General features: G+C 44.4%; 1 protein-coding gene across 1 annotated transcript in view; it reads right to left on the minus strand.

The window, feature by feature from the left end:
* Window positions 1-1,152: 1,152 nt before the first annotated feature.
* MMS19 (MMS19 homolog, cytosolic iron-sulfur assembly component) overlaps window positions 1,153-13,719 on the minus strand; it is a 150,702-nt gene continuing 138,135 nt past the window's right edge. Inside the window, exons 26-31 of the mRNA XM_030202895.1 lie at window positions 13,184-13,370; window positions 5,296-5,378; window positions 3,978-4,142; window positions 2,925-2,984; window positions 2,373-2,473; window positions 1,153-1,695 (exon numbers count right to left, since the gene is read on the minus strand). Of these exons, the coding sequence (XP_030058755.1) occupies window positions 1,668-1,695; window positions 2,373-2,473; window positions 2,925-2,984; window positions 3,978-4,142; window positions 5,296-5,378; window positions 13,184-13,370 (624 nt within the window). The 3' untranslated portion in view covers window positions 1,153-1,667. The remainder of the gene's footprint in view (window positions 1,696-2,372; window positions 2,474-2,924; window positions 2,985-3,977; window positions 4,143-5,295; window positions 5,379-13,183; window positions 13,371-13,719) is intronic.

Below are 13,719 nucleotides of genomic sequence, written 5' to 3' on the forward strand. Positions count from 1 at the left end.
CTCCCCTTCTCCCATCTGGGCACCCCCCAACTGGGCTCCCCTTCTCCCATCTGGGCTCCCCAACCATCCCCTTCTGGGCACCCCTTCTCCCATCTGGGCACCCCATCCATCCCCTTCTCCCATCTGGGCACCCCCCCACCCGACCCGCCTACCAGCTTCTCCTGCTCCCACCCTGCCTTTAAAAAAGAATTTGTGAGCGGAGTTGCAGGCAGGCAGCGCCTCGCGTCTGCCATGCTTGTAAAAGAAGAAGTAAATCCATTCTCTTCATCGTGTTGTCAAGCCTTCCTTCACTGAGTCCTGCCCTTGCGGAAATAGGAACTTACCTCAGAGGAGGGCGGGACTCAGTGAAGGAAGGCTCGACAACATGACGAAGAGAATGGATTTACTTCTTTAGAAGCAGGGCAGATGCGAGGCGCTGCCTGCCTGCAACTCCGCGTTACAAATTTTTTTTAAAAGGAAAGGAGCAGCAGGAGCGGAGCACCCCCACCCGCTGACACCCGGGGCGGACCGCCCCCCCCCCCCCCCCCCCCCCCCCCCCAGCCACTGACACTGTGGGAGGGCATTCCAAGTATACCACCCTCTCCATAGAGAACATGGTGGGGACTGCCTGGTCATCACTGTGTTTTGATCTATCTACAACCAGTTAAAGGCACACATTAAAACTACCACTCATAAGCAATGAGGTTACCTGTAAACACAAGCAATTTCTGAAACACGCTGATAGAATGCTGCATGTATGAACTAGTGTAAGCTAGCATCAAGGGTACAGTCCAAAACAAACTGCTCATCCAGGTCTATCTAAATAACTAGAGCCCTGAAGTGAGAGGAAGCAATGTATCAAAATCCACACTCCTGTTTTTAGAACAGAGGTTTCCAATCGCGTCCTTGAGGCACGCCCAGCCAGTCTGAGTTTTCAGGATATCCCCAACGGGCTGGGTGGGTCTTGAGGACTGGATTGAAAACCCCTGTTAAGAGTTAGAAGAGACAGTGCAGAATGCTCATTTATAGCAAGCTGGTTTCTTGGAGAAAGCAAATATGGGCATGATGATCTTTGAGATACTTGAAGATAGTCTATGCTTCAATTAAATAATTTACTATACCGACTATAAATGAAACACAAATGAAAATATACATGATTTAAAAAACACTATGTAATAAAAAAAAGTTGCATTTATTTAAGATACATCAGCGAAACACACACGTAAAAACATACAGACTCAGTCTGTCCTACCTTTCAGCCAAATCAGGGGAATTTTTATTGCATAATCTATGAAATTACACTTTTCCCTTCATACACAGCACAATGACTGTAATTACTTTACAATATACTTTAGAAATTATTTTAAACTTTATAGTCTCTTTCCTTTTGAGCCATGCAGAATATTTAAGAAAGTGAAATTGTGCTCAGGAAGTCCAGTACACTAGAGTCCAGCCTATCTACAATCAGATTTTAAGATCAGCATGGAACTAAGCCTGCCTGGTCTTTGATCAGTTCTCTTCATGAACTCCATTTCTGCTCTGCTTGAGAAACAAAGTAAATTTGGCCTGGGCACAGTTGGTAATCTTGGTCCTTGGCATCGTTGTTAATGGCTTGGTGGAGAAGCAGCTCCCTGGTTGGCTTGTCTGTAGTCAGTGCACACACACAAAGTTTAATTTGAGATACCTTCTCAGCTACCTGGACTTCCCAACAGAAACCTAGAGGGAAGGAAGAGAATCTAGGTAATGAATGCTGCTCATTCCTCGTGATTCAGCTCTCTCCCTCCTGCTTTTCACCAGACTGCCATGTATCAGAATGTACTTAGGCTAAGTTAACAGGTCACTATGCACAAAACTGTATCTATATTCCAACTTGTGAACAGTTCATACATACTGTGCAGTCTAAATTTCAGGAATCAAGATTGCTGGTCTCAACTCCTTGACAGTCTACCAGATAAAAGGACAATCAGAGGGTTCTACTGCACTAGTTCCACAGTCTTCATTAAAATTATTATTTATTGCATTTGTATCCCACATTATCCCACCCATTTGCAGGCTCAATGTGGCTTACATAGTTTTGTTATGACATTGTCATTCCAGAATATCAGATACAGTTAGTAGTGTGTAGAGATTAAGTAGGGAAGAAAGAGGAAGTGATTGGGCGGGTGATAGAAGAAGTGGATTTTCATAACTGGTTGGGTTGGGAAAGTGAATTAGTGAAGCTGTTGGTTCTCGTTGTAGGCCTTGTTGAAGAAGTGTGTCTTCAGAGATTTGCGAAAGTTATGAAATCACGTTCAGCACAATTTAAGAATAAAGGGCCAGCCCACATGGGCTGGACAGAAGGGGAGAAAACACAGTTTTGCCCCTTATCCCCAGAAAGGTCTGTGAGAGCTCACCATTCACCACGAGCTGCGACTGCTTCTTTTCTCACCAACCTCTTCTTATCATCCAGGGGCTGGGCCAGTGCACGGATTACCTGCATCTTGTAGGGGAGAAGCTAGAGACACCCAAAATGACCACCACATTAATCAACCACCAGTCTAGATATAAGCAGCATACAGAATCAAGATAGCACTATCATTTCCACTAAATACTCAAGTCATCATAAGCTACAGTCTATCACATCACCAAAATTACCTATATTCTAGCCTGCATTCTGTGCAATTGTTTATATTCTGATACAGCACAGAAACAGAGAAGACATTCTACACACGGAATAATACCCAAAATCTAAAGTACATTTCATGTACATCATTGCGATGTGAAAGCCTATCTCCTTATGAAATTAAAAGGTGAACGAAGAGAAACTGTATCTTACAAAAACACTTAAGCTTTTCTACACATTTAAAAGCTACGAAGTTTTAGCTGTGGATAACATGCACTATATTTCTCTGCGTGAGGACAAATCAAATTCATACCCAGAAGCATAACAGGAAGGTGACACTTACCACATGGAGTGGCAGTTTGGTGAGAGCGTACACACACTGTAATGCAGCAATCCGAACAGCCTGGGGAGAGAATAAAGACTTTAATACTGAAACTGCTTCGGGTATCAGCAGCACCTGAACAAACCGTGCCGAGCATTCACACTGTTCAACAACCTTCTGAATGTTGGTAACTGCAAAACTAAAATGCTCTCAATATACCAAAGCAGGATGAATGGATTCAATCTAGGTGAATATGAATAGGTCCCTGTGCTGCTTTACTAGATCAAAGGATGATAAACTCTATACATGGATTAATGATGCAAGAATGAGTTACATTTTTCATTCCAATATCATAGCACTCAAATATTTAAATGTCTGTGGTAACTGAGGGGTCATTATTTGGCTGGAACTTATCTGGGTAGGGGTTACTCTAGAGGCCAACTGAATTGCCTTTCACAATGGCTCCAATCTCAAAATTGCTGCCGCAACCTTTGGCAGTATTCTTGTGAGATTGCCGCTTGAAGTCACTCCAGCCATTTTCACAAGGGAACGGGCAGGAGCCCTGACTAAATCGCTGGACAACCAAAGTTTGTAAAGTAGGCCCCAAGGGAAGAGAAGCTGCTGTTCAAGGGAGGGGGCGCAGCACTGATTAAAGGCAGCTGAAATTTAGTCGCAGATTTTGGTTGACTGAAAAAAAAAATAGTTTTCGTCTTCTTCTAGGTTGTTCCTACTCGGATAAGACCCACTCAGCGGGTCTGTGTCTTAATTTTCAGAAGTATTATTCAGGTAATACTGCTGAACATCTGGAAAGATTGCCTTGGCACTAGTTATATAAAACCGGTGGCAGTGGGCGTTGAAAAAAAAATCCTGGTTGCCACAGGCACCGTATTATGTCCTAAGTTCTTAAAATTCATTGTAGGCAAGCAACTAGTTGACAATTATAATCATGGATAATCATGGATAAGCAAGAGCAGAGCAAGATCATGAGGCACTAGATACAGAAATTCCAGCCGAGGTTTAGAGCAGATGGAGATACTGGCAGCATTTTGCATTTCCTTGGATTTCTGCCCTCACCATGGGAGAACTGCAGGTGAGGCTCAGCAGCTTCGTAACAAGAGTGTCCATGTGCAGGCTCAGTATCTGGGCAGCATCCAGCAGCAGAGGCTCTAGACATGTCAAGGTAGATAACTGGACCACCCGATCAGGGCAGGACAAGGCCTCGAGCAAGAGAGACAGCAGCTGCACGTGGAAAGAGGGAAACAAAGTCGGACATTTATATTACAATAACAAGGAATAAGCTAAGCACCACTTGACCCCCTTTAAAACAAATCAAGATTTCTAAACTATGGTTTGAACTGTCATTTCATTTTAGTTGCATTATTTGTCATTCCCTCTTCTAGACAAGAAAGAGTCAATGGCTCAATCCTCACTCCCACTGTCCGCCAAAATCCCATCAACCCCAGGAATTGACACTTTTAAGTAGACGGCAATGATCAGCAACTGACCCAATACATCTTTCAGCTCAAAAGCCCCTACCCTCTGCCCCCTTTGAGAATCAGGGTGGAGGTCTGGGACAGACTAGTACTCCATGAGGTAGTACAGAATATTTGCACCCTCAGATTCTGTGCTGCTCCAGGCACAGGTACAGTTATCCTACTTTTTGCTGAAAGGAGTAATCCAGCCATGCTCTTTGTTAATGGAAGGTTGGTAACACCTACGGTACCAGACTTAGGGAACAATGTTTGATAAAATAAACTAACTCCCGCATACTCTCTCTCACTGAGCCGTAAGAGCTACAGCTGCAAAAAAATGGGTGGAGGGGGTCATTTTATTTTCCAACTAGTGAAAATACACAGCAGGGCCACCAAGAAAGGGATCTGGAAACCAATCCTGGAAAAAGAAGCAGATACCAAGGCTTCAAGTTGTTAGAAATCTCATCTATAACATCAGCCCTGACATTTAAAAAAAAATTGTTTGGTCATCTATTTGAAGTCTCTCCTCTCATACTCTCACACAAACTCAGTGGCGTTCCTGGGGGGGCTGACACCCGGGGCGGATCGCCGATGCGCCCCCCCCCCCCCGGGTGAAAGAAACCCCCCCCGTGTGGAGCGCGATCCCCCGGCGAAAGAACCCCGTCCCCCGGGTGCACGCCGCTGGGGGGGGGGGGGTGCCGTGCGCCTGCCGGCTCTTCGTTTTCATGCTCCCTCTGTCCCAGAACACGTTACTTCCTGTTCTGGGGCAAAGGGAGCATGAAAACGCAGAGGTGACAGGTGCGCGGCACCCCCCCCCAGCGGCGTGCACCCGGGGCGGACCGCCCTCACCGCCCCCCCCTTGGTACGCCACCGCACAAACACCCCATCCCTAAAGTCTCTATAAATATGTATATGCTCACCGAGGGCAGCTCTGGCATCAAGACTTGCTTTGGTAGAGAATTCAGCACATGTGAGAGGGCCTTCAGGTAGTTTGGCTTCTTATCTGTGAATATCAAGAGAAAGAATGATGCAAGCGTATTCCCAGAGAGAGGGAAATCAGCAAATGTACGGGTTTCCACTGCAAACTCTGCTCCTTACTCCCGTCAACGTTGGCCGGTGCTCAGAATACTGGACCTGGCCGCTTCAGTTTTTCTAGCAGACTTGGCTTTGCTCACCATCGGAGCAGCTTTAGGAAGTGTGCAACTTGTATCACTGCACAGAAAACTGCAGCAGATTTGAAGGGTGCCAAACCGGATTCCTCCTCCCACCCCTCTGGCCAGATGGTGCAGTTTCTGCTGTTTGCACAGGGTGCTGAACTAAAGCTGGTCCTGCTCACCATGCCATTCCCTCCCCTTACCTATTTTCAGAAGTAACCAATAAGGTTCTCTGTGTGGGTTGTGTTTGGATGTGAAGCTGGTATTCCAAAATACATCGCTTCTTTGTCATTTCTTTAACATTTATTTATTCTTGTTGCCCATGGGCACCATCACATCCTAACGATAACCCACAATTCGTCCTCGAAGATCTAACAAGATATTACTGATGTCTGTGCTGCAATCGGGCATTCAAAGGGCAATTCTATAACAGCACATAGTAACATATAGTAACATAGTAGATGACGGAAAAGACCTGCACGGTCCATCCAGTCTGCCCAATAAGACAAACTCATATGTGTATACCTTACCTTGATTTGTACCTGCCTTATTCAGGGCACAGACCGTACAAGTCTGCCCAGCAGTATTTCCTGCCTCCCAACCACCAGTCCCGCCTCCCATCACCGGCTCTGGCACAGACCGTATAAGTCTGCCCTCCACTATCCTCGCCTCCCAACCACCAACCCCTCTTCCCCCCACCTGCTCCGCCACCCAATTTCGGCTAAGCTTCTGAGGATCCATTCCTTCTGCATAGGATTCCTTTATGCATATCCCACGCATGTTTGAATTCCGTTACCATCTCCACCACCTCCCGCACATGCAAGTATATAAGTACATAAGTAATGCCACACTAGGAAAAGACCAAGGGTCCATCGAGCCCAGCATCCTGTCCACGACAGCGGCCAATCCAGGCCAAGGGCACCTGGCAAGCTTCCCAAATGCACAAACATTCTATACATGTGCACAGAAAAGCACCACTTACACAACAAAATGCACTATGTGCTATTCTATAAGAGAACGCTAAGTGCTATGATGTGTAATTGCAAGGGGGTGTACATGTGGGCGGGGAATGGGCATGTCTCCAACTTACACACATAACTTATAGAATACACAGTCATGCACACACTTAGGGAGCGCCATCAGAATTTATTAAGAAAGGTTTTAAGAATCCAGATTTAAAAAAAAAAAAAAAAGGCAACATGGTGACTGACAGCCGAGAAAGACCAAATGACCCATACAGTCTGCCTTGTTAATTCTTGATCGCATATGTTGGATTATCACTCCTTATCCAAGTTACTTTCTATCTTCTATCTTTCACTTCAATTCTCTACTATCCTGGCTGAATATCCCATTCTTAATCCAACACCCAGTGCCCCCCCCCCCCCCTCCATGCCACACCATAAAGCTTTGTAACCATCTCCTAAACAAACTAGTTAGGTTGTTGCCTCCAAACCAGGTCCTTGACTAGGTTAGGTTGAAGAATTGTGGCCTGCAGTGTCACTACCTTGTCCTTCCCTTCATTTATCCTACCTTATTACTTATTACCCCAAAACCCAACAAAATACACTGAAATACCAGAAACTCCCCCCCACCTCACCCCCCCAAAAAAAACTCCACCACGAAGGACATACTAACTCTGCAGTGCCCCCACCTTTCACCTCAAGCGACTCCTTATTACTTCTCACCTTGCCTTTGCTTTCAACCTTGTTACTGAGAGACATCGGATGTACTTGAATGTAGAGCGCCTTGTGTTCGGAGGCTGATAAACAACTGTGAGTAAACAGGAGCTTACCCATAAAAAAAACCTTTGAAAATTCCTATCCCTATATGAGGAAAAAAGAGGCAGGAACCAGAAAAGAATATGTATAAGTTTCATTTTGCAGTTTCCATGCCAGCTTTACCCTGTGTAGTTTGCATCCTCAAACATGTGCAGGGTAAAAGGAGTTGTTGCTGTATGGCCAATTACTACTACTACTAAGCATTTCTATAGCGCTACTAGAGGTACGCAGCGCTGTACACTTGAACATGAAGAGACAGTCCCTGCTCGACAGAGCTTACAATCTAATTAGGACAAACAGGTCAAATAAGAGATAAGGGAATAACTAAGGTGGGAATGATAAAATACGGATACTTAACAAGTGAGTAAAGGTTAGGAGTCAAAAACAACAGCAGAAAGGTGGGCCTTTAAACTAGATTTGAAGACGGCCAGAGATTGCAGACGTTTCCCTTTGAAAATATTAAGTATCCAAAGGCTTGTAAGCACTGCTGGCAGATTAAAAATGACATTAAAACTTACAAGCTTACAATCTGCCTTTCAAGAAGGGCTATTCTACAACTGGGCTTCTCCATCTAGGCACCTCAAAGGCACACGATAAGGAGCCTGTTCTATAATGGCGCCTGGGTGCCCAGACTCTCTTATAAAATACTGGCATAATCCGGTATCAAAACGACGTACTTGCAGTTATACCAGCCATAGATCTGGCATAAGTGTGGCAGGGATACGCCTAATTTACAATATTCTGCAAATTACGGGCACCCATGTTCTGTCTATACTCCACCCCTTGTAAGTATGCGCTATGTAAGTTTTTCAGTCAACGAATAGTTAAGCTCTGGAACTCTTTGCCGGAGGATGTGGTAACAGCGGTTAGCATATCTGGGTTTAACCCATTAGTGTCCAATGTTCCCATATGGCTTATTATGGGAACATTGGGCACTAATGGGTTAAAAAAGGTTTGGACAAATTCCTGGAGGAAAACTCCATAGTCTGCTATTGAGGCAGACATGGGAAGCAACTGCTTGCCCTGGGATTTGTAGTAAGGCATGTTGCCACGATTTGGGTTTCTGCCAGTTACTTGTGACCTGGCTTGGCCACTGGAAAACAGGATACTGGGCTAGACAGACCAATGGTCTGACCCAGTATGGCTACTCATGTTCTTATGTTATTTGCTAAATAGTACTTAGGTGCCCTGCTGGCACTTTCAGGGGTAATTGTACACTTACATGCACAAGTGCTAACATTCTAGACATTTACATGCACAATGGGTGTGTAAATGCGGGGGCCTAGATTCAGGAATGTGTCACAAGTTTGTAGATCGCTGGACCAACTAGTACATAGCCCCCTCCCCACCGACCACAATTGCCACTTACATAGTTTTACTATCACAAGGAACTTAATATACATGCAACTTGCAAGTGTTTTATATTCACACAAGTACGCATACAACATCAAGTTACTGTTACAGGGTATTAACATGAACATTAATAAATGGTAAATGTCAGGGTATCAGCAGAGTTTGTAAATAGCTTTTATCATGTTCCTAAAAAACACAACCACCAGATAGTACAGGTGGGCTACGCAAAGCCTGCCTTGATAATAATACGGGGCACCCCCAGGCCTCTGGGCCTAGTAGGCTCGTGCAGGGATCTGTTCCTGCCTCCGTTACAGAACTGCCCTTCATGTGGATTACAGTCACTTTATATCTATGACAAATTTACCAAAATTCAAACATACTACAGCTGAAAGGGGTCTGTTTGTCTTTTCGTGTCCAATGTCAGGACTAGAGAATGACACGGGGACAAAGTTTATCCCCGTCCCCACAGGCTCTGTCTCCATCCCTGCAGGTTCTTTCCCTGTCCCCGTGGGCTCTGTCCTCATCTACAAAAGCTTTGAACACTTATTTTATATTTAAATCTTTTTATTAAAGTATAAAAAGGAACAATGTGCTGTGCAACTGTTGTCTATAAATTACAAACAGAAAAAAATAATAACAATGAGTAGCTAAAATAACCCTCCTTCCCACCACCACCCTCTACCCTTCCAACTAGAAAATGACACGGGGACAAAGTTTGTCCCCATTCCTGTGGGCTCTGTCCCCGCCCCGTCCCCGCAAGCTTTGTCCCCGTGTCATTCTCTAGTCAGAACTGTTTGTATGATAAGAATGACTATGTATGTGCTGCTGTGACTCACCATTTCTGCAGGATGTTTATCAGTACCTTTGCCCACTGATTACTGACACCACACACACTTTTTTTCTTATTCCATAAAAACTGCCTTTGGATTAAACTGCCCACGGCACTTCTAGCCTTTTTACTCTCCAGACTCTAAAGCTTTATGTACACACCAGCAGTCTGCTGCCTGAGGCGAGGGGATGGTCTGTCATCCTAGCTCTTCTCCGCATCCCCCCTCCCCCAAATTTGACATCTTCCCCTTTCCTTCCTTCCCCAAATTTACCTTCTTTTCTGGCTTTCCAAAAACCTGGGCAGCAGTGGTTCCCATACGCTGCCCTGCTGCGGGCCCCTTCTCTCTACTGTGGCCCCTCACTCCAAGGAAACAGGAAGTACATTAGAAAGGAGAAGGGGTCGTCGGCAAGACAGCGCATGGAAACTGCTGCTGCCCTGACTTTTGGAAAACAAGGAAAGAAGGGGAAGGAAGGGGGGGATGCCAGAGCACAGCAGGTGTGGGGGGTGGATGCAGCTTCAAAAAAGCAGGGGCGTCAGGTGGTCTAATGGGCCACCACTGCACATCAGACACACCACAGCAGGACCGACATTTACTTCTAACAGAGAACAGCACAACAGCATGCAGTGTGGTCCAGTCAGTCATGTGGATTTCTCAACTGAAGCGTCCAATTTCTGAAGAAACTTCCATATGTTCTCCAGTGATGGCGCCACGAGAGTCTCAGGTACTGCTGAAGCAGCCAACCAACCTCTGCTGTTACTTCCATTCCTGCTGAATTCAGTGGCTGAATCGCCCCCAGCATGGGGCTCCAATCGAGCGACTTCCACAGAGGGCTCCCTCATCGTTGCCATCTGTTCAGCAGGGTGTGGCAGCAGTATGAGGGGACAAGGTGACACCTAGCCCAAAGGCTGAGGACTCTCCTTTGCCCTGACCAGCAGCCAGGTGTATTGTGGGGGTCTTGACTGCATATCGTGATATTGGTTGCTATACTGGAGAGGAGGTTTGGGTGGCTGGGAAAATAGCCCTAACCAACCTTTTCCTTGTGGTATGAGGCATAACTTGGAAGAAAACTTTACAAAAACAGCAGGTAAGAGATGCTGGACACCACAGCCATGCTTCACGTTGCCATATTGGCCGCACCCCTTAGGCACCAACTTCAAAAATTTTCAACAGAAGTTATCAATAATGACAAAAAACATGGAGGGGAAAAAAAAAAAAAAGACTTCAAAAGCCAAAAAACTCCACTGCTTAGCAGCATCACCACCAATTCAAAACGCAAAAGAACTCAAAATCTGTTCAATGGAGTTAAACATAGAGGTTTGTTTTCAAAGTACTTGGATTTACAAAGTTCTTTGAAAATGAGCCCCATAGTAACATAGCAAATGACGGTCCATCCAGACTGCCCAACAGTCACACTCACGATCAAACCAACAATGAATGTGATATTAATATACTTAATCATTGTCTTTCTTTTTGCATTCCTGGGACATAGACCGTAGAAGTCCGCCTGGCTCTGTCCTTAAGTTCCAACTACGGGAGTTGCCGTTGAAGCCCACTCTAGCCTATCCAAATCCATCTCGTCATTTGCGGGACACAGACCATAAAAATCTGTCCAGCACTTTCCTCATATTGAAGCCCTCTCCAGCCCATCCTAAACCAGATTGCCACATACGGTACACAGACCATACAAGTCTGCCCGGTACCAGCCTTAGTTCACAGTCAGTTGCCATCTAAGCACTATCCAACACATGAAACACACATGTAGCCACTGAAGTTTTGTTTTTGTATACCGTTCATTTTCTAATTAGAGATTCTCTATGTTCACCCCACGCCTTTTTAATTTCCATCACGGTTTTTGTCTCCACCAGGGCATTCCAGGCATCAACCAACTTTTCCATGAAAAAGAATTTAACAAAAAAGTGGTCTCTAAATATTGGCATATTATCTTGGACTCAACACACATCAAAGGAATCGGAAAAGATACAGTAAGGTAACAAAGCAGTGGTACTTTGTCACTTCTGACAGCTGCACAGGTATCTTTAATGTCCAAAACACATCCTCCATGTCTCACATCAAATAAACTTCTTCCATTCTTCCCAACAAGGATCTTGGTTTCACCAAATTGGCTTCTTCAGAGGAAACTCATTCACAAAACCAGTGCCTACATTCCATGTATTTTCCGTCAATTGCGCTCCATCAAACATCTATTTGATCATGATAACTTTCATGCTCTTATTCTTTCTCTTTTTTAAATTAGACTATTGTAATATTGTTTATACTGGTCTTGCACGTTCAACTCTGAAAAAAACGTCAAACATTACAAAATATGGCTGACTACTCTGTCATGCTGGCTGCTTTGATCATATTACTCATTTACTTAGAAAAACATCAATGGTTGCCAGTAGAACAGAGAATTGTGTATAAGGTATTCATCCTCACCTTTAAGGCGTTTAGAACAAATTTACCAGCTTATTTACCAGCTTATTTATCATCATTTATAATTTCCTACTCACAGTGTTGGGTCTTGCGCTCTTTTAATGACCTGCGCTTGGCATTCCCAGGTCCTAAGGTTGCACAATTTGAAATAACTAGATGGAGCACTTTTTATCTCCTTTTACCTGGAATAACCTTCCATTGTTTATTCGTGGTGATTTTTCTTTCAAAAATTTTAAATCCGCAGTTAAGACTTGGCCATTCCATCAAGTGTATAACAATAGTTAGGACAGGGGTCCCCTCCTTCTATGGCCACCATACTCTATTCTACTTCTTTTTATTTTTCACTCTACTCTTTTCAATATGGTTTTCTGTCCTATTTTATAACATGGCGTTCCTTTCAATGCTTTTATTAGATTGTACACTGCTCGGTTCTGCGAGTCAGTCTGAGCAGTATAGTAAATTTTTATGAAACTATAAACTACTTCTCCAGCGATATTTTGGGTGTACCTGTCATTTTAAAACGTGGCATTAACAGAGCACTGGACCTCTGAAGTTTCTTGTTTCAAATTTTTTTGTGTAATGATTAGGCTGCGTCTCTCCAATTCACTCTATAACATTTTTTTCTAGGTTGAAAACACGAAGGTTCCCTTTCCCACATGCAGTCCCCTCTCTATGCCAATTAGGGCTTTGCATCTGTTGAGCTTGCTTGAATTCTTTCACAGGTACTGGCTTTCACCACCTTTGCTGGTAGGTTATTCCAGCAGATAACTGGAGATATTTAATTTGATGTATTATACTAAATGACCTTCCTTTAAGAGACTCTTTCTGAAATACCTTTGGCATCCCCCCCACCCACCCTTAAGAAAGCAGTATCTTCTCATACTGCCTCTGAATGTTTGTCCCTCCTACGTCACCCATTGTTCCTTTTAAAGCCTTTGCTATGGAACGTTTCCTATAATACGTAAAATATAAGTCTACCATCACAGATGCTTGCTTCATAACCATCCACAAAATAGAACAAAATTCTCTAACAAGTCCAGGATTTATTTTAAATCTCTGTTTCTGCTTTTCCATTTCTAATCACTTCCAGTTCATTGCTTTCAGACAACCTTTTACCTCTTGTCTTCCTCCCCAGTTCCTTCGCTTCTTCTGGGCACACATTTCTACATCATTGGCATCTTTAGGCCAGTTCTCCCAATCAATAACCTTAAGAACTTTAAACTTTAATTTTGCCTTCTTTAGCCCTCCATTCCCATTTACCTTCATCTGCTGCATGGAAGCTCTGCACTAATTTTGGCACGTTTTCGGTGAAGAATCGTTGCCGGAACATGATCCGTATGTCAGCATGGCAGGCTTTGTTCAGCACATCTGGCGTGTCGGACACAAGTAAGGAGAAGCCATCGGCAGCAGCAGGGCCTAGCTCTGGATCCACTAATAAACTGATCAGCTGGGAACCAAAAGAGGACAAAAAGGAAAATCTGTAAAATGTAATTTGCTCAGTGGGGCTGGTGCTCATATCTTGGTGATATTCAGTAAGGAAGAAAGGCCTGTCCCATAGCACTAACAGGTGTCAGAGTGGTTTGACTTTCAGAAGCAGACATTAAAGGCAGCAACGCCTAAGATAAAGAGCAGATCTCCCTCTCCCCCAAACTGACTACTCCCATTCACAATCCAACCCAGGCCCCTTCAGAAGCAGTATCTGTTTACTTGGGGGGGGGGGGGAGAGAAATGGCAGAAAATCTGCTGTTTTGCTATGTTTCCCTCTGAATCAATGACTACCTAAAAGACAAGTGATT

Source organism: Microcaecilia unicolor, chromosome 5 (genome assembly GCF_901765095.1).
Source record: "Microcaecilia unicolor chromosome 5, aMicUni1.1, whole genome shotgun sequence".
Classification (NCBI taxonomy): Eukaryota; Metazoa; Chordata; class Amphibia; order Gymnophiona; family Siphonopidae; genus Microcaecilia; species Microcaecilia unicolor.